The following is a 25,095-nucleotide window of genomic DNA, read 5'->3' as shown; positions in this document are numbered from 1 at the left end:
GATTTAGATCAATTAAATAGACCCTGATGTGTTACACAGTACCAGATAAAGCATGGAAAGCATGATTCTACTGTCTAAGCAAAAAAACAAACCAGCAAACATACTTTTGTAGTGATGGGGGGTGGGGGGCATTAAGCATTTTAGGCCTGTCTTCCAGTCAAAAGAAATCCTCAATGCATCCATATTTAATAAATCATCCATAAATACATCTTTCATTAATTGCTTCATGCTAGATTTTTTTTCTTTGAAAGGTTGAACTTCCCACTTCCACCAAAAAGAAAACTGTACATTGAAAAACAACGGCAGTCTTGAGATATACAGTAACTAAATGCAAAACCCTGTGACTTATTTAAACTTAAATAGTCCTTACCATGACGTATTCTCTCCTCTGCTTCATCTGCTCTTGCTGGGAAATATGAATGGTTTAATATTCTGAAATAGGGATCCTCCATACAGACCTATTTCTTTTTAAACCTGAACTGACCAGTTAAATGCCCTGTCTTGGACCTCACATTAAACAGATGTGGTTTTAGCTGGTAAAGAAAACCACAACTAGTATTAGTACAGTCACATTAAGATTTGTAGAACTGCTGTCATTTAAAAAAAAGGCTTTAAAATGAAGGTTAAATTTTTAATTGAAGGTAACTGGTTGTTCTCTCACTGCTTAACATATGTTGCCTCCAAGCAAGACAGCAGTCATTCATAATGTGATTAGAAACATCATGTAACCCCAGGACAACTTCAACACAGTGATATTTCCCAGTAAAACCCAACATGGGCAAACTGAGAAAAGATGAGAAGGCATTTGTAGCCATACAAGTGGTAGCCTGTTAAATCATACAATACAATATGGCAATGAACCACTTTGCACCCCACTATACACAAATATAGATAGACAGATAGATAGATAGATAGATAGATAGATAGATAGATAGATAGATAGATAGATAGATAGATAGATAGATAAATAGATAGATAGATAGATACACAGACAGATAATAACAAGGTATGTATCAGCACGCCTCTCAGCGAATGTATATTCAGAATCATTCTGATGAATACACTGCAGCCCTACAGCATGTAGAAACAGCCACCCCCAAAGTCTCTGGATCCAATTTTGACCTACACTGAGGCACTGGTCCCCATATTCTGCAGGGATTTAATTAACAACTAGACTGTTCCTTGTGAAATATCAGTAATTTATGCAGACTTCTGCCAACAGAGTAGCTCCTATCAGCTTTGTGATGTGAACTGACTCACAACAAGGAGATGCAGTTTGCATATAACAAGTATCCAGCAGTGTTTGTTATTTTTTTGTCCAACCTTTGTGTTTGTATTTTCAGCGAATTTGTGCACATATGTCAATGCATCTGTTTGCATAACTCCTAGATCTTCAATTCTCTGGGGGCCAATTTGTGCCCATATATGACAAACAACTGAGTCCTCTTTTAGAAAAGGGCACACAGTTAAAGACAACCCTTTTCAAAGCTGCATGGTCTGATGGCTTGTTTATAGGTGTTTTATTAATGCATTCATTAATTAGTCAAATTATTGCAGTAAATTCCTTTTGAGATTGTATTACAGTGATTTACATTTGAAATGGATCTGATACACAAAATAAATAACAACACTAATTCTGTTCATATGAATCTTTGTTTTCAATCTCTAATGACATTACAACGACATAATGTAATTAGTGTACATTTTTCAATGTTATTAGATTGTTCAATAATTATTCTATTTGCTGTTACATTCATCTTGGGAATAGGCTTCCTGAAGAACTTCTAAATCTATAGAAATTAATATGCAGTTTTCATGGGGAGGGGGTAAATAACATTACTATATTGATGGAATGTTCTTAAGACATTTAACAGTATCGGTATATTGTTCTTTTTCATTTTGTGAATGTGAAATTAGCCTAAAATAATGAATACATTAAAAATATAGTTAGAATGTGATGTTCTGGTCATGTTCTAGTGGAGAATGACATAAAACTGGAACACATTTAAAAGCATTCACAATACGCAGGTTGCAAAACGATGTGTATCACGATATATGTGATTGTCCAGAAAGGCTACTTCTCTGGTACTTAATGATGGACAATTGTGTTAAGAAGACAAAAAATGACCGGGATAGGAGAGCATGTATTCATAAAAACTGTAAAACGCACTTATTCTTCATTCATGAACCGTTCAGCCAACAACGAACTGTGTTGTGCTTTTGGTCCTGTATCTCGATAGAAATGATACATACCTCTACTGTGACATGATATGTCATGTCAAGAAAGCCTCCCGATTACACCCCTGGTAGATATACCTTAATTCAAGATTTTCAAAGGTAAACCTGAGAGTCAAGTGTGCTGAAATACATTTTAAATAGCTTCAGAAAGTAAAATAGACCTGAAACCCGACTGTGAGTGTAACTTAGCTCCTGAAGGAAAATACAGACCAGTTAATAAGATATATTTTACGTCACATTTTTCTGTTTTAAGTCTTAAGCCAACAAGGCATCTGAAATACTGCCAGAAATGTGTAAAGTTTGGAAAGACCTATGCATTGGATATGCAGTGCACACAGAGGAACACTCTAACACTTAAACAACATCATTTATACTTCTGAATTTTTAAACTGACAATTCGGATACACTAATGGCCTCTTTCAGGTAGGTGCACTAAAGCCTACAAGCTACAGACGTAACCTCTAGACGAACCTTCTGTAAAACAACATAGCTGAAACCCATATTTACTGTGGAAACTATGTTATGTTTCTGAAAGCTGGAGCCGCCCCTAATCACATATGCAATCAGAATGTTCCTATAAAGAGCCCTTTGCCCATGTCTCATTATGGTGTCTTTGTTTGGTCCCCTTCACCCCCCTGCCGCCACCTTGCAGCATGCCCTCTTGCTGCCTGCTGACTATAGCTGTCAAAAATCATCACTTCACAGTTCAGTCAACTCAAGAGGAGGGGTAACGTCAGCCAAATTGCCACTTGCCCTGCCGCTGGCAATAACTGCTAATAATCATCTCATAGCACTTCATCACCACATGGGGAAGGTGGCCCAGAGTGCCACTGGTCCTGCCTGGCTGCTGTCATCACATGGGGAAGGTGGCCCAGAGTGCCACTGGTCCTGCCGCTGGCATGACTGTCATTAATCAATAACCATCACATCGCATTCAGCAGGTACACAGGGAGGAGGAACGTGGCCCAGTCTGCCACTGGTCCTGCCGCTGGCATGACTATCATTAATCAATAACCATCACATCGCATTCAGCCAGTACACGGGGCAGTGGAACGTGGCCCAGACTGCCACTGGTCCTGCCGCTGGCATGACTATCATTAATCAATAACCATCACATCACAGTCAGCCAGTACATAGGGATAAGGAACGTGGCCCAGACTGCCACTAGTACTGCCGCTGGCATGACTGTCATTAATCAATAACCATCACATCACAGTCAGCCAGTACACAGGGAGGAGGAACGTGGCCCAGACTGCCACTGGTCCTGCCGCTGGCATGACTGTCATTAATCAATAACCATCACATCACAGTCAGCCACTGCACGGGCAGCTCTAGAGTTCAAAGGGCAAGGCCACGGGCCAAAAAGTATATCACGTTCTGTTGGTCCTTCGGTCAAATCAATCTTTGGTGTATGTTTCCTTTCTGAACCGCCTATTTTATAGTCAACCTGTAAAGCAGCTTAATGAGTTAAAATAAATAGGTATTTCAAAACAAGACTCAGTATTTCAAATCAAGACTCAGTATTGATTAACACTTTTTTGTGACTTTACTCTTGCTTTGTCTTTGTGATATATGAAAGCCTTGGCTGGTGACCTAAACTTTTGGTTTTTAAGAAGGGATTTGCTGTAATCTATATTATAAGAGGTTCCTTAATGTATATGATTCCCGGGAAACGCTAAAAACACTGAAATAAAGAGACAGACATTGCTTGCTAAACCATACTCCACAGCTTTACATGTGAGCGTTATAAACGAAACTTCTCACGTGGTATGTAGCCAGTGCTTCGATTTTTCATCAAGTGTAGTAGCCTACTGTAAAGAGACCCGCTCTCTTTGGAGCTAAGTTTAAAATACTGTACTGGTATTCTGTTGAATACATATTTACAGTAGTGTATTTGAAAGCAATGAACTCTTGTAAATGCACTGGTGCGGTTCAAATAGATACACACGTGCCAAGGTGAACTAATCCTCAAGTCAAAATTGTGTTTGCCCTCAGCATTGTTAACCATTATTTTAATACATAGAAATAATTAGAAGAAATCATTGAAAAAAAAAAAGTTTGTCATAATAAATAGTGTTTCCAAAAATAAAATGTTTTTTTTTTTTTTTTCTCGAATAATTTAAAAAAAAAAAAAAAAAAAAAAAAAACGTACATTTCATTAATTGTATTTTTAGCATGCCAAAAAATAAAGAGCCGCACTGTCTGTACAGAGAAAAAAATAACAATAACTACACAGTTGTCCTGTAACCGAAGCACGTAGTAGATTATTAATGGCCAATACATTGGCTCTATTATATATAATAATACCGGAATATAATATTATATATATATATATATATATATATATATATATATATATATATATATATATATATATATATATATATATATATATATATATATATATATAACATCGATAGTGTGAATATTTACAGTTGTTCTTTCAACATCGTTTCAATAATTTGCAAATGTCCACTTTTTCATACCTTGATAGCGAGGTGTCAATCTCATTGGTACAAACTGGTAAATGATTAGTTTTAAAAAAAATAAACAATTCGACAGTTTTGAAATAGTCTTAACATATAAATAAATATTCCAAGCAGTTTAATTTTTAAAAAAAGGAACGAAAAACTCATTAAATATAGTTCTCAAAACGTTTGAGGGAAAAACTGTTTTAAAAAAACAAATGCGGATCAAATCTAAACAACAAACACACAAGAATAGATTATGATCGTTTTCGCTATATATGTGTTGCGTGGAGTTAGTATAAAATAAACAAAAATATCCAATAACTTACCTTCTACACAAAACAGTACCATCCAAGCAATCCATAAATCCGAGTTACGAAATTTCAGCATCATTGGTGACTAATGAAACCCTTTTCAGGCAGTTTCACAAAAAGGTTAGCAACTCTTCTCTCGTGTATAGTTAGCTGCAGCTATTTTAGTCTTCAGAATGTGTGTCTTCACAGAAAAAAAAGTAACTAGTGTTCGTAACTTCATACGGGAATAAACGAAAAACTGAGCGATGAGGGGGAAAAAAAGTCAAAAAAATAAATGTCCACTTGTTAGGTTTCACTCAAAAACTTTAAATCTTTAAGTTAAATTTTCAAGGCAAAATACTGTTTGTTTTCTTGAATTTTACTGCAGTGGGTCGTGGATTCTATGCCCAGTTGCAGTCGCAGTAGTAGTTTAGCTGAGATTTGCAGAACGAGCATTGCTTTGATTCAGTCTGCTTTCCCGTTGTGGTCCTGGGATTTGCATCAGCGTGCACGCACTCTTCTTAGGCTCACTGTTCTATTTTGTAACTCCGATTGATAGGTTAAGTGTCGTTGCCAGGAAACAGAGGACGCCACCTGCAGACTAGTATAAAGGTGCCCTCTTGTGGTCACGAACTGTAACGTCCAATTCTGTCGTTTATTAAATGGCGTTTGGTAAAATATAAGTATATTTATGTGAGTAGATGTATGGTGCATGCAATTACAAAGGGGGAACAAAAAAACAAAATAGAAATGGTAATATGTAGACCAATTCCTTGGCATGTATTGTATTTGTGTAATGTTTAAAAAGCTACAGTAAGCACATAATGTACCAGTGTATACTTGCAAGAATTTGACAAAACGCTGGTATTAAATGTTTGGTTGGAAGGACTGATTGTGATGTTTCACAAAGGAATATATAGTAAGAGTAGAGTCAGTTGCAGGAAGCTCTTCCCATTGCCTGTTTGATGCCAACTGCCCAAGCTTCCAGTGGCAGAGTAATGGTTTGGGCCTGCTGTCATTGTCCATGCACAACCTTGCATCTAAACCTTATGTAAACAACAACATGGAAGATTGCTCTTTTCAAAATATGTAAGTGTTAAGTCTTATCAACCATAAAAAAAAAAAAAAAAAAAAAAGCAAAGCATATGTTTTACACTCTATCGAATAGAGTCACTCATATGTGTAATGTGGTCTCCTGCATTAGGCAGCCGTTACAGAATCACAGCTGGTATTTGTAACTTCTTGTATGCATCAGATACTGACTCAAGTGTTCAACGCTGAGGAAAGCAAATTGCACAACCATGTCTGTGGGGTTAGCTGTAAATGACAAAGATGTATGTTTCCCTTTAAGAGAAACACAGACGTGTTTTAAGAAACAAATATCTATAAAATAAATTGTAACATCATAGCAATAGTAAATGCCATAATGGATAAAGACAATTAAGGGGAAGGGATCTTCCATTTTTGCACACTAGTCAATCTTTACTGCTGTTTAAACAGCAGTCATCCACATGACGCTTCATCCAGAGCGTATGCAATAAAATTAAAATTAAAATCACAGTATTATTTGATGTGTGAAAGACTAGTCGACTTGTTTGTCATTTGTTTTTCTAAATGTATTTTAGTATTACTACATACTATAGATATAAACAGCAAACCTTTTAGCAAAACAGCATTATACACTCTCCATAATTAATGACATTGCTGCTAAGGTTTGACAAACCAGGTTAAAGTAGCAGAGACAAACCTGATTTATCTACTCAATGATGGGCAAAACCAAAGACGTGTACAAATACCAAAGAGCGTCCCAACAGATTATGGGTATTGTGTCCTGTGGTTTTGAAAAGGTGTAGAAAATGCAAGCAGATTAAAAAAAATGTGTGGCTAACTCTGGGTTTATGAATAGAATATGGAATAAACCCTGATTGTACAGTTTGTATAGCCTGCCTTTAGAGCACTGACTCTTGATTGTATGTTGGACCTTTTTATAGGTATGGAGGAATTCAATCTGTTATACACATCTGACAGTCGAAAGTAGATGAATGACAACCTAGTTAAAACTTGAGTCTGGTTAAATAATCTTTTTCTATGTAAATAAATAAAAAAAACTGTGTAAATGAATGCTTCAAGATCCTGATTGTTCTGTATTCAGAAGCATGTCATTCACCAACCTTGTAACGAGTTACCAGTTTGAAGTGCCTGAATGACTGTGGACAGAGAAACAAGCTGGAGAGTCACCGATCTCGAGAACCGTACAACTGATGTCCACAGTTGAATGAAAGCGATTGGTTACATGGTTTGGCAGTCATATTGGATTTTAAGACTAATTGTGCAGAGTTCTGAAACTTGGAGTGTACCATGTACCATGTGTCCATATCTACATTTAGATTATGACATATGTAAAGACAGACAGGTCCCTCCATCTCAATGATCTGGTCAAAGGTCGGCCCAACCTGATTCCAATAGCCTCACAGATCATAATAAAGTGGCCAGGCAGAGTAATCATGTACATATGTACTTATGTAAAGACAGACATGCACCTCCACATACAAAACTGTAGAATCCTAGCCACTTGGGGCGCTGTAGTCCAATGGTCGTGGACAGTTGTTTGGCTAAATACCAGCTGTGCTTGTAGGTGTTGCTTGAAACTTGTATCATCTATATATTATGTTGCAAGGTTACATGAAAGTTATCTGAATTTCCAATGAATGGAAAATCAACCTGTAATATTTTAATTTGCTTTTTTTCTGTTTTTTTTTTTTTTTTTTTGCATTCCTAGTCAACTGATGTTTGTTTTTTGCCTCTCTGCAATCGTTTAAAAAGTGGTCACCTTAGTAAAACAGTACTTGCACCAGCAGATGAAGAGCAAGCATAGAATGGGATAGGAGGTGAAATGAAAAAGTGTAAGAAGTGGTATCAAAAGCTAATATTTTGTTTAGAAAAGGCATTGTACTTATAGATGCCTGCAAAAAAAAAGCCGGGGGATTGTCATGCAACATGTATTTGGACTGAATGAGCACACCATTGAAGTTATTGTTATTAAATAATGCACAAAGTATAGAATACTATGCAGTCTGCGGTCGCAGCCTCTGAGTAACCTTACCACAAGTCGCCTACAGAAGACAATTGCTGCTATGAAATTCCCTTATACAAGTTTATCATAGTAAAAGCATAGAGCACAGGTAAGCATTGCAAAGGTGTGGTAAAGGATATAATAAACATGGCAAACCAGGGTAAAAGATGGCAAATAAACATTTTTCCTTCAAATTATATTTCTATAGGAGAGGCAAAGCCAATGGGCATTCAAAAAGCAGTGACTGATTGGCAGAATGATTTTCCTAGGAACTTAATTGATTTGAAATCGTACTGTAACTTGTCTTTGAACTGTGAGAGTGTGTGTCTGGTATTGCATTTTGATTATTAGGCTAAATCAGAACTTTGGTTATTGACTTATTGTTTTACTTAAAAAAAAAAAAAAAGAGAGAGATCATCAATCAGTAGTCAAAATATCCAATACAGTGAGTAATGTAAATGCATAATACGGACTAATAACACAGTATATTAATACAATATACCACTAATCTAAAAAGCGATATTAAAACCAGAAGCAAAAGTTTTAGGGCAAAGTCCACAAAAATTGTTCATAGGCGGCTGTCAAACAGACATATCAACAGATGGCAGCACCACTGTCACTCGGTCTTTTTTGTGTGCCCTTTAAAGGAAGGAGAATGTTGGCCTTTGAACGGCAGCTATACACTACAGGAAGCGCACTGAAGGACGGTCTGCGGAGGTGGCGTTTGAGTTATGTTGATTAAAGATTGTGTTAAAAGTACTGTAATTACAATGCTGCTGTTAAGAAGAATTCTTGTTGTGGCAGGTAGTTACGTTAGTAACCCTGCCTCCTCCTGTAAGAACAATCTCAAGCATGTGTGCAATTTCAAGACCTCATCTGCTGTGATGGGACAGACCGTATCTCAAGGTACAGTAAAGTTGTTGACAAACCTTTCTGAGACGGTGGGGGCCTGGAGAGTTATTTGTGCTGATTATTTTTACTATGAAATAATGCATTTCTGGAAAAAAAAAATGCATAGACTAGACGACTGAATTCTATTGTGAACATTAAAAGTGCAACGCCGTTTTAAACTTTCATTTAGGTATTTTGTTAGCTATTTGACATTTGTTCTGTTGCAATATTGCTGTTTTTTGCGCTGTATTTTTTTTTTTCTCACAGCTGCTTACTGTATTTTTTGTATGAAATCTGTTATGCATCTAAAATAAATGGGGAAAATATATACGGTACATTAAAAAAAAAAAGTGCTTCCAAAAAAAATGTACAGTTAAAATATATTAAACACGTTATGCCTCATAGCTGGACAAGCAAGGTGATTAATTGGAAACTGTGTTGTGTACAAGCCCGTTTCCTTAACCACTGGACCATACAGCCTCTTGATCAAAGCGCACCATAAATAACATATAGCCTATGCCTCCTCGCCGTTTCTTTGTTTGGTCGTCTTCGCAACTAGCCTTATCCAGGGGTGCTAGGTATCCCTCCGCCGGGCTATAGCTGTCATCAGCCCTAGTCATTACGTCACAGTTCAGCCAAATACTACGTTTCATCATGGGCATGGCCATCTGTTAAATGCAATAAAGAATCGTACATTTGGATCTTTTGGTGTGTGTCTCCTTTCTGAATCTAGTCCTTACATTGATTGTCATGTGTTTCTCTTTTCAGATAAGGTAGTTTCCTATGAGCAGCTGAAAAAGATGCTGGAGAGCCACAACATCCAGCTGTTTGATGTGAGAAGCCCGGAGGAGTTCCAGGCTGGGAGGATTCCGAGCTCGACAAACATCCCCTGTGTGTAATAAACAGTCAGCCCTGGAGCGAAATGTTCATTGTGTTTAAGAACCCAGGGAGCTAGAAGACACACTTTCTAGACCCTAAACTTGTACCTTTTCATGTACACTTTGTGGTCAGTCTTATGTCTTATTGTTTACATCTCACACACATCAATACAGTGTAATCTGTAATGTGTGGTGGAATAAAATACCTTATTGAATACCTTTAGATATATTCAAACACCTATGTCACGGTCCCTGTCAAACATTATTAGGGGCATGTTTCCTTAATGCAGATTGTTTAGAAACAACCAAACACATGCAAGATCATGTTTAAGGAAAGTGCAAAATGTGATTTTTTTTTTCTCCCAACCCTTATGATATAGTGTAACCAGTTGTTCCTCCTTTTCACAGTGGGTGAGCTGGATCAAGCCTTGAAGATGGACTCCGAGACTTTTAAGAAGTTGTTTAATGTGGAGAAACCTCAAAAGCAGGACAGCAACATTGTCTTCCAGTGCCAGTCAGGGAAAAGAAGTGCCACTGCCCTAGAAACTGCAGTGAACCAGGGATACACCAAGTACGTCTCAGTACCACTTCTGTGATATTTTCTGTTTAGTGTGCACACTGATTGTTGTGTACCAGTATTAGAAGTCACCTTATATCTAGGGCTGTATTATTTTCATGGTAACAAATTGCTTATTTCACAATCTACAAAGTTGGTATTTCTAGATATTTTACAATTTAAACATATTTATTAAAGAACAAAAAAAAACATTGCATTGTCACATTCAAAATTGATCATTTTCTCTAGTTATTGTACAGTAAAAGTTCCTATATTTAAATGCTTACCTGAAAAGCAGTAAATGGTAAATTGTAGAATATTTTTTTTACGTCCACCTTTTAAAGACATTCTACTTCAACATCAGTGAATTATTAAACAAAATAAAAACATTAGTAAATATAAAACTACCAAAGGACACGTGAAATGTCCCCTTCTTGTACTGGACAGGGTGATTTTTAGCTAATTAAACCAGCTGCCAGGTTCTTAAGTGCAGTATAACGGGTGCGTCAGTAAGGCAGACGTTTGCCGAATTTATTTTTAAATGATAAAAAATATTCTCTCAAAGATGGGGAGCTGCTTATTACATTTCACGGAAATCTGTGAAAGAAATACAGCCTTACTCATATACCATATATGTCAATAAAAAAAAGAGCTCTATTGCAATAATGGTATCTTCAAAAGCTTTATTTTTTGGCGTGTTGGTAGTTTATTTTTTAACCACGAAAACATGTCTGTTACAGCAGGTTTTTATCTTCTTCATCTGTAAATGTAAGTTTGTTCTGCCCATACCAGAAATGACACTGTTTCTTTCTTTAGGGCTAAACATTATGCTGGAGGCTACAGCGAATGGTCAGAGCGTGAGGGAAACTGACTTGGTCATCAAGGATCATAACAATGGGGGTGCATTTTAATTGGTGCGTTTACACACACATGCAGTTATGAAGTATTGTATCTTGAATGTTTTATTTCAAATCAAATCCAAATTAATAAGCACCCAAGTGTGTTGAGCTTTTGAGGTGTGAGACATCCTCAGAGACACACAAGAGGACAAGGTTAATTTTCACATTACTAGAGTACTGGGAATAAACTACTGTTTGCTTGACCTGTCGAGCTTAACCACGCCAAATATGTATGCTATTCCAAATTCTGCTATCCAGTGTTAAGTACTTCTTGTGAGTAACAAAATCATTTAGTTTGCATGTAAACTTATAAAGTCTCGCACATCCTAAGTGCTCTAAATTCATTTGTATTGCAAATTAATAAAAAAATGTTTTAAATTTTAATCAGAGGAACCAGTTACAAAACCTTTCTTAGTTTTAACCCCTTAAGGTACACAGAGAGCGCTTGTTGTTCAAATGGTTTCTTCATAAAATACATTTGAGAGCGATTCAAGTATCACGAGGGAACTGAAAGTCTGGATGATCAGATCCTACCTGCCAATACATTTTATACCTTGTTTTGTGCACCAAATTGCAAAAATAAGAAAGTTAGCACCATTTTATTTGTGGGACACCATGTGTCTCTTGTACCTTAATGGGTTAAACTGTGTATGATTTGTATAGTATGATATGCACTGTATCAGAGCCTGCCTCAGTTTACAGTGTAGAAGACTAATGATCAAATACAGTGCAAAATGAAAAAAGATCAGCTGGTTGAATTGTTAGTATCCTTGTTAAATAACATTTTAATTACGAGAGGATGATTCTGAAAGGTAAATAAAATAGTTTTAATGATGTAGTTTTTTTTTTTTTTTTTGTGTGTGGTTTGTGTCATAATGATTATTTTTTGTTCTGAACCAGTTGTCATATATTCTGTGAAGACAACAGATGTTGTTATCTGTGTATATATTCCTGTTTGTTTGCCTTGCATTTTTAAACACAAGGCAACTTTGACAAAACTTAAAAAAAAAAAAAAAAAAAAAAAAAAAAAAAAAAAAAAAATTTACAAACTAGTTTATTCAAAAGTTTACAAAAAAAGTGGCCTGAAAGTTTCCTTTTGTTTCATGGATACAAAGTCAAGCAGGTGTTAAAAACAGGTCACTGGAACCATAATGTACAGAAGAAGAATGTCTTCTTATTCCTAAGTAGTCTAGTGAAGTATGAACAGTAGAAGTTGAAAAGGTTTTGTTACATTACAGTAACATTATTGAGTATTCATTGCACTCTCATGACACAAAAGGTTTGACTTATTTTTGGAATTGTTATGCCATATGAATAAAATGAGACAATGTAAAAGTATCTATGCGGAGGGATCATGAAGAAATGCATACAGGCTTGAAGAGAAATGAAATGAATACTCCACACAACGATACCCGGTATAAACAGGACAGTACCTGTATTTTTATTATTTACAGAAACCATGAACAAAACAAAACTCCAGCAGTGCTACCTGAGCTTTCTTTTGTATAAAGCCTTCTCTCAATATCAGACGGCTAAACCGTTTATCAGTAACTCAGAATTGTAATTCGTGTAACTCACGGGTTCCACTGCAGTGCAATTTCTTCACCTGTAACCACCCCACGGATCACCTTAAATACCTGCCTTCATTATTCTCAGATGTGCCTCACTAAGAACCCGTGACCCTCTTTAAACTCATCTTTGTTAAATCTGGTGTTCTGTTCGTAATAGGCCTGCAAATGTTGCTATTTCACCGTTTTCTCTACCACATTGTTGTAGGCTGACCTGGCATTTGATCTGGTGTGTGCAGACCTTTTGAGTTTGGCATTGACTGAACATGCCTGACTGCAAACACCCATCATGAGAGGAAATGTACAAAATCAAAACAACAGTGTACCAATGACTAAGATGCATTTTTGCTTGTGCACCTCGCGTAGGAAATGATATAAGGGCTCCAACACAGGTGGAGTAGTTTGGTGGTTTGGAGTGCTTTTAACATAGGAAGATTTATAAAGTACAATGGAGGGGGGGACATTCATTGCCACTTTCAGTAGCTGAGTTGCTTTAGTTTTGTTATTTCATTATTTTTAATAGCTTTACTTCACTATAAAAAGTAAATGTCATTAACTCTGTATCTGGATATGTACAGCAGTAGTAGTACAACAACAAACCAATAAGAGAAAACAAAACCATATACAGGTACCTCTCTGATGGTTTAATTGCTTTTTACTCAAATATTCTAAACACCTAATCTGTATTACATTTATTATTTTTTACTATCATAATATAGTTATATGCTGTTTCTATCAGACATTTTTTGTTGTTGAAAATAAATCTCTGAACACATTTTCTACAAACTAATTTAAAAAAAATGAATTAAGGACCAGGATAGTTAGTGTAAACTGTTTTGTTACCATAATATTTAGAGATATGTTGCTATATTACTATTGCACATTTTAGCATTTATTCTTACTCTGAATTTTCAGTTCTTAACCTCCTATCAGCTGACGGTGCAGAGGTGGTGGGTTTGTAGCTGCTTCCAGACCGTACTGTAAGGACACTGAAATAGTCATCAGTATCCTCTTCAAGGCTAGCACCGTCTTTGTCGTCCTGGCCCAGGTTTTTTTTAGCCGGGTTTCCTGTATGTACAGATATATGAACCGGGTTGCGGATTCTTTTGCTCTGTCTCTGCAAAGAGAATTCAGATATTTTAACAGCATACATGTACTGAGACAATGAAAAAAGCAGGAAACTGACAAGCCAGTTTATGGATAGTTTAGCATGTCCCCTGAGACTGGCATGTGACCAAAACATCATAGTCGCTAAACAACAGCTGTGGCTAAATGTATTTGTATCCCCTAGAATCTTAGGATTGAAACATAATAAAAAAATAAATAAAAAAAACTATATAAACATAATTTAGATATTTTATTTAACGTCATGTAATCAAAGAAACTGCAAAATGATATCGCAAAAGTCTACCTGAAGCCATAATAGTAGCACAGTGTTTCATGTTAGATTTTAGAACCGTCACATTTTTAAATGTTGTCAGTTTCTCGTTAAGTATATGGAAAACGACAAAGCATAACTCAATATGTTTACAGTATTTTGTAGGTTTCATTCGACTTTATGAAGCAAAATTAGTTAATTATATATGGTGGTGCGCAACGTTTGGCCATAGCTGTATGCAGAACTTTGTTTTGCTTTAGTTTGTTTGGGTGTCACACCAACCAGATCTATTAACACTGATTGTTAATCCTTACAGTACAAGTTGACTGTTTATGGTCATTAAAAAGAATGTACTGTAACTGCTTCTTAAAATGGCATCTATGTAATATATCTTCCTGTCGTTGGCTTCCTGTTGGGTTAGGATACAGAGCCTATACAATTAGAATTTCTCATCAGTTTCATATTGTAAATGTGCACAGCAATGTTTCAGTTTATTGTGCTTTTCCAGTGATAATACACTGCTTTTCTAAATCTGGTTGCACATGTACAGTAACTATTTAACATAACAGGTAAAGCAAAGACAGATAGCCTTTGTACAGCATTTTAGCACTAAGTATGCTGGGAATTATTCATGTTCATGGGTTAAGGAATATAGCCCTGGTGGCATTCCAAAGGTTAGAAGTACCGCAGTGTATTGATTCATAGACTTGTAAAGATTTCTTGTACTCACACGAGTTCGAAATATGAATAACCCAACTGCTCCAAACACTATCACAGCAGAGGCTCCACCAATGACGACGTATATGATCAACCAGTTTGTAGAATGAGAGAGAGGATCTAAGTAGAACAATGGACGATTAAGATACGCAAAGTGTTACAAATGCATTATAACAATTTATACCTGTATTTTCCTAACAGCATTACCAGAATTATACATAACTCATAATAATTAATTCAGAGGTAAAACCGTAAGAAAGACCAAGCGTTTCTTACAACACGGTTCGATCAGACCAGGTGACTGGGGCTGTTCCGTTCTGTATGATTCTACAGTGTTCTGTCATTTGGTGAAAGGAAAACAGAACGATCGCTGCTTCAAGAATTGGTAGCAAAGAGCCTAGGCACACTTTGGAATAACATTGCTCGTTCATTTTTTTTTTTTATTTATTTATTTATTTATTTATTTATTGTAATATTGAGCCGTAGTTCACAAAACTTTACAATGTTTTTTTTTTTTTTTTTTTTTTTTTTTTTTTTTTCTAAATAGCTATTTATTAATAGTTATTTCCATTAATTTGTTGCTTAAGTAGTTAATTTTGTTTAGGAAAACTGTTGCAAACTGTATTTTGTAATAAAGGGCTTGGTAAATCTGTCCTTTGGTGTACTGTATAACAAGTGATTCAATTTGCTGGTATTTTTTTATACCACTGTTGATTTCAAAGCAGTTTAAAATCAGAGATTCCTGGAGCAGCAGCTTTCAGTTGAGGTGAATATATTGTGACGATCCTCGCGGTTCCCGTAGGCAGGGTATCGCGCCATGCCTCAGAGCGGGAGGTGCCGGTGTAGTGTTAGAAAGTGGTGCATCATCACAAAGTGGTACACATACCAAAATACGACATGTGTAGTGTAAGCAAGTGGTACTTTGTCAGATTTTGGTAAGTGTTCAATCAATTGCGATCTGATAGGTGTTTCGCTAATGTGAAAAGGAGGTACATTTTTCACTTTCTAGTGAGTGTTTTGTAGCTGTGCATAATGGTACATGCTTATTTATCTCTTTCAGGAACAAAGTATTTTTCAGTGGGTGCTGCCCCAGGACCAGGCGTTTTTTGACTGTAGTTAACTCTCTTCCAATACAAATTCATTAAATGTTTTTTTTTTTGTTTGTTTGTTTGTTTTTGTTTTTTTTACAGTAGCATCTTGGAAATTGTGTCCTTATTTTTCAGAACACTCTGGGGAACACTGTAAAGTACTTCAGAGACCATCCAAACGTTTTGCTTTTTTTTTTTTAAACTCGATCTTTGTAATAAATATTCACATACTAGTTTCTTAATGGTGGAAAAATATGATAAATTAAAATAAAATAAATATTTAAAAATTTAAAAAAAGACTAAAAACAGCATAACGTACCAGATTTGAATGGGCACTTACGTGTTTTCAAAGCGGGGGTTGTTCAGGCATGCGCGAATAAGCGCAGTGCGCGGAGTAGAGCCTACCACCTTTTATCCGCTTACCTGAAAATAACATTACACCGGGTTCGCGTCCTACACCTGCGCCTGAGAGAATCGCCTGCCTGAGGGAACCGCGGTTTGCCACAATATTATACCGTCAGGGAAATATATGAGTTTGGTGAATTAATTCATAAAAAACAAACAATCAATAAATAAAATGATCTACAGGTAATCTTTGACTTGTGTGTATGTTGCGGACGTAGATTTATTTGCAGACTGCAGATTAAATTTGCAGAGAATTCGGGAACGAGTCGGGACTGAGCTTCACACAGAATGGTTTCATGGTGGCGATGTAAATGTGGCATTAGTGGCACTTTTCTATTTGGACCCATTTGCTGCGTTGGATCAATTTTAGTATCCGTTTCTCAATTGATTCGGTCTGGTTCACTTTAGTGGAAAACTATAGTAGTTCAGCATCAAAGCAGATCTTGAAGTCACCCTTTCAGAATTAAAGAAAAGGCACTGTCCTTACCTTTCAACTCTAAAACAATTTTGCCTTCATACTTTCCTGATGGGAAAGTAGTGAAGATACAGCAGTATTCCCCAGTGTCGTTTTCTCTTGTTTCTTTTATACGAAACCCGTCCATGCGAACGTCGGAGATGCGATCGGTGTATTCGGATGGGATGGCAGCTCCGTGTTCAGGGTGGTACACTAAAACTTGTTTATCGTTGCATCTGTTCCATTCACTCTGTGTGATGATGCTAGTGCTGTTTTCTTGTGGCAGATTGCATTTCAGTGTGGCGACGCCTCCTTTAGCAACAACAATATTCACCGGTGTTATTGCCTTCAGAGCCAGGGAACCTTAAGAGAAAATAATAATAATAATAATAATAATAATAATAATAATAATAATAATAATAATTGCAGCTTATCTTGACATTATTAAACTGGTGCTACTTTGATGTTCATTCCTTATAAAGTAAAATATTTACACAAAATGAGCCGTATTTTCAATTAAGATTATTAGTCTTTAAACAAGAGGGTTGTTTGTTTTTCAGTTGTGTCACGTAGTGGAACTTAGTATTGATATTGAGATTGCAAATCTACAACCAAACAAACAAGTCTATATTATTATTATTATTATTATTATTTTATTATTATTATTATTATTATTATTATTATTATTATTATTATTTAAAGCATATATTTGATCCAACTCGGTTATATAGGTTGGTTAATATATCCTTTTTTTTTAATAAATAAAATGTTAAAAATTTTTGGTGGTTGGTTATTATATATAGTATATATATATATATATATATATATATATATATATATATATATATATATATATATATAAAATACCGGTATAATACATACATTTCGGAACGCCTAATTATCTAGATGAGGAAAAACTGGAATTAGTCTATGACTACAGAGATTGATGTCTCTAAAAAAAAGGCGTTGTTTTACTCATGTTTTTTTGACATCGAGATGTTAGGTCTACAATAACCATGCATCTTTCAATAACTACCGTATGGATGGCACTAAAACCCTGTATTTATTTATTTATGTTTTACATAATTCTGGCAAGTGCAATAGTTGTAGAAAATAACTACATTATTACTAACATGTATAAGGAATTAGTCAGGTTTATTTCTTCTAGCCACTAGAGGACGCCATTTGACTAATGAATGAACGAATGAATGAAATTTTGCAATAAGTCGTTATAATTGATAAGTACTGTACTGTAGAACCTAATTGTTTTGCCTCAGATTTTGTAGCTCTTTGTACAACATATGTAGTATTGGGCATTTAAAAATCTTCAAATCCCTCGCAATTAAAAGCTTTTTTTATGGAATAAAACTTAGGGACAACATAAAAACAACGGGGGGGAAAAATAAGCTTTATCTGGCACAATTAAATTGTTAAGTGAATAAAGTGTATGTATAGTATGACATCGACTTAAAAATTCTTGCCAACCTAAAACCTGAAATCTAATTATGACGTACATCTGATTTAGCAAAGTTCTGTGAGTTTCAATGTATTCTGGTCTAAGTTAGTGAAAATAATACCTGTATTCTGAATTTGTATAAATTATATATAATTGTAGTCTTTTAATCCTTTAGTTGTAAAAGTGATTTCTCTGGAGCCTTTTGTACAGTTTATTGTAAGTTCTGTAGTTAGGTTTATTTACCCAAACAAGTATCTGTAGTTCACTCAAAGCAATATAAAACTTGAATCCCTATTCATTTTTCAAGTCGGTTTTTTATGCATAAAATTAAGTTTGATATGCATATTCATTAAATAATTTAACAGTAATCTAGAATAGTTTCGTGAATACCAAACTGCTTTGACTAATATTAACTTCCCCTTAATAAACACTGTAACACAGTGTGTCAGGTTTATACGTACAGTCGACTCATGGAACTCTCTTGGATCCTGACGACGTTTAGATTAGTGATTTGCTCGGAGCGTTAATTATCTAGAACATACTAAAAATTTTCTTCCTAGTCTGTTTTCGTTTGTTTTATACTTATTTTTTTTATCAAAGATCAGGAATAACCCTTTAGATATATATATTTTTTTAATTCAGAGGCAGCTGCATCACAGAATTATGATACTGAAGTTTGTGTTCTATAACTGTAGATGAGTTCAGACAAGGAGTTTGTGTCAACGAGGGTCGACTGTGCCGTATACTTGATATGCTTCAAAACAAGTACGCAAAATACTGCTTGCAATTCATCCATAACTTTAAATTCAAATTTTAAACAAAGGAAAGACATTTCAACAACTACCTGTTGCAATCTCTGACAAAGTTTCTTTAGCCCAAACAAGCGTGTCTTTACTCTTTTTAAGATGTTTAGTCAAAAGAGACAGTACAATTGTTTATCTTACCTGATAGCAAGAGAAAGTAAACACTTAAAACACCCTTCTCAATTTGCGATCTGTAGGCTGCATTGGAGTTCATGGTGTGTACGGTGTATGAAGGAAATGAAGGCAGAGCATGGGCAGTAAATCAGAAACATTCTTGCGTGGGGGGTGGGGGGAAGACAGGAAATTCTGAGTAATTTCAAGTAAAAGCAAAAGTAATAACACATTATTATTAACACAGTTATTCGCAACTATCAAGCATAATGAATTGCTGTATAGAACAGAGTGCAGATCTATCCCTTTATACAGATTTTAAAAAAGTACTATCACAAAGTAAAGGGTTATTAAGGCAAGCCCCACACGTGTAAGTCAAGCTTATGACAGCCATAACTGTCTTGGTTACCGAATACATAACGTTTTGTAAAGCTTAAGGGAGCTGGCAAAGGGCTTCAAGGTCATCCATTCAAGTTCCAGTAGTCAGGTGGGAAGACCACTGTGATCCAACAGCAACAAATGTATGATTCTTGAAGTGTTTTTTGTGTCGGGACGCCTGAGTTATAAAACCCAAACCATTTTTTTTTTCAACCTACACTATAACATAAAAATACACAGGCCTAAACAGTTGCACAAGCCAAATTATAAAAACAAGTCTTAACAAGTTCATTTTAAAGGACTGAACAGAATTTGAGTCCCTAATGCTTTTTTTTTGCAATCAAACCCTGATTGTGTTTATCACATTTCCATGATAACTGATTCACATTTCAGAATGTCTTATCCTCATAATATCAGTATTTACAAATTATAAGGTTAAAGTACTTTTTTGCATCCCTTCGTGATTTGTAAAGGGATCCCAGTCAAAGCACTCTGCGCTGTCTCTGGTCAAGAAGACCTCTGTTACTTACCAGCCATAGCTACAGTACTTAGTTTATTTCGGTTTTTTGTACAGCTACACAAACACAAACACAATCCATCAACATTACACGCTGACAGTGTTCAGTCTTCATAGAGATTGGGACCCGCATCTTCACACAGAAAACAAAGACCTCTTTCCGTTTTACGGTCTGTTGAATTCCAAAAAACAGAAGTAGATACAGAAAGCTCCACAAACAGGAATTTAAGAAAGACATGAAACAAAACAAAGGAAGTCAACAAACAACTCAGAATAATACAGAAACTTCCAAATGTTAATTAAATAGAATAGATTCAGTACAATGAGCCCTACTTTCTACCATGGTGCAATAATAAGGCATGAATTGTTTAATTTCACCCTTTGTTTATTATGCCTGTTTCATTTCTTAATATATTATCTGGGTATTCAATCATAGCTGATTGCCTGTCCAATGGAGTACATTATCACTTATCACCGCATGATCTGAACATACATGCACACATTGCTCCCGAATTACCACATGATATTGAAATGATGCCATCAATATTCAAAATCCATTGTGTTGTCATTCCCAGAGCCTCCAATGGTATTTTTTTCAGCTAAGATGAAACAATCATTCTACAATCACTGTCACTGGTTATGTTTGTGGTCATATTGTAATTAATTTGTTTACTGTTAGAGGTATATTCAGTCTCTGAAGTCTGACATAGGCTTCATTAACTTGCAAAAATAATAACAAGCCCCACCTTTTTGTCACACTATTTTGGTAGTACCTTTCTGGCAATTTGGGTTTACATGTAGTTTTCTTTAGAGAGAGGAATTTTCCTTCAAAATTCAAATGACCTATGGGAGGGTATATTTAAATATTTCTGTCAGTGTTCCATGAAATTTAGTAGAGGACTTTTTTGAAAATATTAGTAGTATTAAGCCCCATATCTGTCTTTTTGAACAAGTTAGTGGAACCAACAGTTTTTTTTTTCTTTTTCAGGTTTTTTTTTTTCTTGTGAAACAAATCTTGCCCTATGAATTAGGGTTAAGAGATTTTACTTCAACTCTATACACGGTCGCTCAAGCCTGGTGCAAGTATGACTTTTAGAGTACAGATGTGACTTTGTTTTCCTGGTAGTTCCCCATGATAGATGCTACTTAAGGTAAGTGTAATATAATTTGCATCTTATCTTACTGCAAAGGGACAGAAAAGTGTAGGCTTAAAACAATCAGCTATCTAATCACTAAAATTGAAAATAACAAAAAGGCAATCACAAAATATCTTTCTAGCTTTGCAAAGGGCTTTGTTATTTATATGTTAAGAATTAGTTAACATATCTGAATATCTCTGTTCCATTTACTTATTTAACATTTGTAAACATGCTAGTAATCTAGTCGTTAACAATTAATAAAGTGCCCCTCTAAACAAAGTATGGCAGATATGTGATTTATTGTTTCATCGATCAACACATTTTACCAATCATAAAAAGACTACATCTAGATTAAAATACAATTTTAATGTACAGCCTTCAGGGTATAGTGTTTGTGGTCACAGCTGCATTGACAGGAAAATGTTTAATCTGATGAAACACAAACAGACGTAACTCAGAAGACGGTGGCTGATAATGATCTAGTGACCACAGAACAACTATAAGCTAATTGAGCTGGACTTAAACAGGTCATGTCTTAACATGAACTACATATACATTTTCCTTTCAATAAATAATTCCACATGTGACACGTTTGTTTTTAAGGGCGCTTTGTTGTTTGTTCCCTGCAATTCCCTCCTACCCCTTTTCTACCGTTCTGCCACGCTGCAGGTGCAATAGGAGGTTTTACTGTAAATGTTCTCTACAAGCTCTGTTACATACCTCAAAAGACCATTAGAGTGTGATATAAAGGCATCAGTACATAAATGAAGTAAGCTACCTAAATAAATCAAACTCGACCACAAAACTTCAACCTTTGGAAAATGATCAGTAACAAAAACATGCATAAAGATGCATCACTGTGTATGCTCTTTGTTTTTGAGACTAACGTCTGTTTTTCACATATGAACAACCCTAAAGCTGAGACACATGCCGTATCATCTAGGTGAACTCTGGGCGGCATGAATACCACTTCCTCTGGTTAAACAGAAAACACAAGGCACCTCATTCTCAAAGTACTTGTTCAACAATACTTTAATGTGTGTTTTTAAGTAGACAATGTATTTGTTCCAGTAACCCCAGACTGACCCCAAGTATATTTACACAGAATATCCACATTTGATTACAGTTTTACTAGATTTATGTTAGTTGGTGCTTATCATGCCCATTAGAGGTGACAATGGCACTGTCAACAGCCCGGCACAGAGCCAGCATGCATCATGAGGGGCTTCCTACCACACCTCTTCAAGAGCACCTCAATCGTGACCTTTATATCCAGACCAGACCTGGGCCTTGCTGAACCTTAGACAATAATGAAACCCACATATTTGTCGTTGTGGCAACCATCAAGTTAATTTACCTAGTAAAATTTGAACCCAGGCCTCCAGAGAATTAGGTTGCTATACAACCCAGCTTTTTAAACTGGATTTAAATAGAATATGTAACGGCTATTCTTGCAAGATATCTGAAATTGCTATTAGTTTACTCTGGATGTTATTTATAGGATATCTGTAAATAAGTCAGACATATTTGGCATAAGCTGCCAGGACCGTATTTCCGATTTTCAATGATGCTGATTTTGTCAAAGATTTTATAATGTGCATCTTCAAAGTAGCAAAATATTTACTGCAAAACAAACATTTCTGAAATCTGTCGACATCCGACATCCATTCATTAAAACCATAATAACAGCGTTATTTGACCATCCATTACGTTAGACAAATATTAATTCATGATATTGCATAGTCAGCATTTATAATAAACCCTGATTCTAATAGGAATACGTCATGAGCAAGGATAGCGTTATCATGAAGGGACACAGGTCTTTAATATGAATAAGTGTTGAATGTACCAGTATTATTGATTGACGCTCAATCGATAATACTGTTACATTTCGACGCCAATTAAAACAAATCTGTAATTACATTTTTATTAATAAAACCCAAGATTGGACGTCACTAATCACACAGTGTGGTTGATGAAGTCTTTACAAAATAATCGTCTGACTCTTGATAATAAATGTACAAGTCATCCATGAAATACGGGGGTGAGGAATATAATGGTAAAATCATTTGCAAAAAACAACTTAATTGCAGCAAGTGGCAGTTATATTATTTGTCTGAGAATGTTCTTGTTAGTTTTATGGTGCTGGAATAATTTTCATCCTCTCTGAAAAATGGACTACCTCTGACGTGTTAGTCCTCATGTACTCTAGCTGAATGAAAGCCACTGTACAGACATTTTTCCTACGTTTTTATGAATTCATGTGAGTCCAATTTTCACACATCCAGCACCGCAAGAAGATCACATTGAAACAAGATCCTGATTGCTGCAGCAGCTGGGCATTAATTGACAAATAATGTAAAAACACCAACTGCTACACTACTAAAGGAGCACTTCAAGTAAATCTGTGGCAAACACGCCAGATATCTTGTGAACATGTCATCCAGAACATTATGGGAAATGGGTTGATTTTTGTATCACAGTTATTAGAACTAAATCCACAAGATGGTAGAGTAGCTCTGTGTAACTAAACCATACAAGGAGGCATTGGGTCTGGTCATGTTTTTACTGTCGGATGAGATGCTGTCAAATAAATATGTAGAACACATTATTAATGAAGTAATTGCCACTGTTGTCTCTTTCGTATTTCTGAATCATTTTAAACAAGGTATAATTAAAATGACAAAAGCAAAACATAAAATAATTGCCTGTCAGCACAAAGAAGCTAAGCTAACTAAGGTATATATATATATATATATATATATATATATATATATATATATATATATATATATATGTGTATATGTGTGTGTGTGTGTGTGTGTGTGTGTGTGTGTGTGTATATATATATATATATATATATATATATATATATATATATATATATATATATATATTGCAGTCCATTTTTTAACCAGCAATGTTTATTATTATAAACTTCCTGCTATCAGAAAAAACTATCTCAATACACATGGCAATTCCTTCTAGCCACATCACGCTCTTTTAAATTCCCATTGTATTGCTGTCAAGAATGATAAGGGCTTTTATTTTCTATCAAAAAGTACACCTGGTCAGGAAGATAACCCGTCAGGAATAACACCGTGTAACAATTTTTTTTTTTTTTTGTTCCTGGGTAGTAAGTGTTATTTCCTAATTGCTTATGCCTCAAAAGTATAGAAAATGGCTATTATTCCCCACAAACTTTGCTTTTGTGATCAGGACAGTGATATTTCAAAATATCACTATTTCCAATGGGAAAACGGGCAAATGTGTGTCTTTTCGTTCACATAGTCAGAAAAAAACAACATATGAATCCAAATTAACATGTATTTATACTAAAGTAATACAAAAATGACTGCAAAAGATTTAGAAGTGAGTAGTTTTTCGAGATTTACGATTATACTGTAGCCAATAACACATATCTTCTGTTACCCACGTCACTAACTGGTAGGAAGGTTATAGAAGAACAGGTTTGCATTTCAATCCTCAAAGCGGCAGGCAGCACCCCAGCTCTTAAAACCTGCTTCCTGCACTCTCGTTCTCTCTTTTTCTGTCTCTGTGCAGCCTGATGGAAACATACAAAGCACTGACCACACAGGTCAGTCTCTTTCTTCTTGCTGTCACCGCGTTGCTAAAAAGGCCACCTACAAATGGAAAATCATAACATACTGTATAAAGCAAAAGATGAAAAGAAGAAGAGATTCAAAGACAGTGTGCATTAATGTAGAACTCTTAGACCAGCTTAGTTCAGGTGGCTGTAAGTACAAGAGTCAATGTACATGATA

General features: G+C 35.5%; 2 protein-coding genes across 3 annotated transcripts; one reads left to right on the top strand and one right to left on the bottom strand.

Annotated features, from left to right (window-relative positions):
* Positions 1-8,743: 8,743 nt before the first annotated feature.
* si:ch211-161h7.8 (thiosulfate:glutathione sulfurtransferase) lies at positions 8,744-12,134 on the top strand. The gene is made up of 4 exons (XM_041233095.1): positions 8,744-8,978; positions 9,732-9,854; positions 10,250-10,412; positions 11,214-12,134. Exons 1-4 carry the CDS (start codon positions 8,804-8,806, stop codon positions 11,266-11,268), a joined length of 516 nt encoding a protein of 171 aa, XP_041089029.1. The 5' UTR covers positions 8,744-8,803; the 3' UTR covers positions 11,269-12,134.
* Positions 12,135-12,707: 573 nt separating this feature from the next.
* Positions 12,708-20,380, bottom strand: LOC121302831 (T-cell immunoreceptor with Ig and ITIM domains-like). 2 transcript variants are annotated; one of them, XM_041233093.1, is made up of 5 exons: positions 20,185-20,380; positions 19,307-19,471; positions 16,940-17,269; positions 14,973-15,079; positions 12,708-13,981 (listed from the first exon to the last, which is right to left on the bottom strand). In XM_041233093.1, the coding sequence occupies exons 2-5, from the start codon at positions 19,377-19,379 to the stop codon at positions 13,763-13,765; spliced, it is 729 nt and encodes a 242-aa protein (XP_041089027.1). In that variant the 5' UTR covers positions 19,380-19,471; positions 20,185-20,380; the 3' UTR covers positions 12,708-13,762. The 2 variants fall into 2 exon arrangements, with proteins under 2 accessions (XP_041089027.1, XP_041089028.1); XM_041233094.1 differs by having other exon boundaries at positions 19,307-19,438.
* Between the last annotated feature and the right edge of the window lie 4,715 nt (positions 20,381-25,095).

Source organism: Polyodon spathula, chromosome 30 (assembly GCF_017654505.1).
Source record: "Polyodon spathula isolate WHYD16114869_AA chromosome 30, ASM1765450v1, whole genome shotgun sequence".
In the NCBI taxonomy this organism is placed as follows: domain Eukaryota; kingdom Metazoa; phylum Chordata; class Actinopteri; order Acipenseriformes; family Polyodontidae; genus Polyodon; species Polyodon spathula.
The sequence above is the reverse complement of the archived record's forward strand: the minus strand, read 5'-3'. Positions and strand labels throughout refer to the sequence as shown.

Excerpts from the sequence above, each read along its gene's own strand:
- LOC121302831 (XM_041233093.1), bottom strand. The coding sequence starts at position 19,379 with ATGAACTCCAATGCAGCCTACAGATCGCAAATTGAGAAGGGTGTTTTA. Across the intron at positions 17,270-19,306 it reads TTACTTTCTCTTGCTATCAG|GTTCCCTGGCTCTGAAGGCA; the intron begins GTAAGATAAACA and ends TTTTCTCTTAAG. Across the intron at positions 13,982-14,972 it reads TATTCATATTTCGAACTCGT|AGACAGAGCAAAAGAATCCG; the intron begins GTGAGTACAAGA and ends TTCTCTTTGCAG.
- si:ch211-161h7.8 (XM_041233095.1), top strand. The coding sequence starts at position 8,804 with ATGTTGATTAAAGATTGTGTTAAAAGTACTGTAATTACAATGCTGCTG. Across the intron at positions 8,979-9,731 it reads GGGACAGACCGTATCTCAAG|ATAAGGTAGTTTCCTATGAG; the intron begins GTACAGTAAAGT and ends TTCTCTTTTCAG. Across the intron at positions 10,413-11,213 it reads GTGAACCAGGGATACACCAA|GGCTAAACATTATGCTGGAG; the intron begins GTACGTCTCAGT and ends TTCTTTCTTTAG.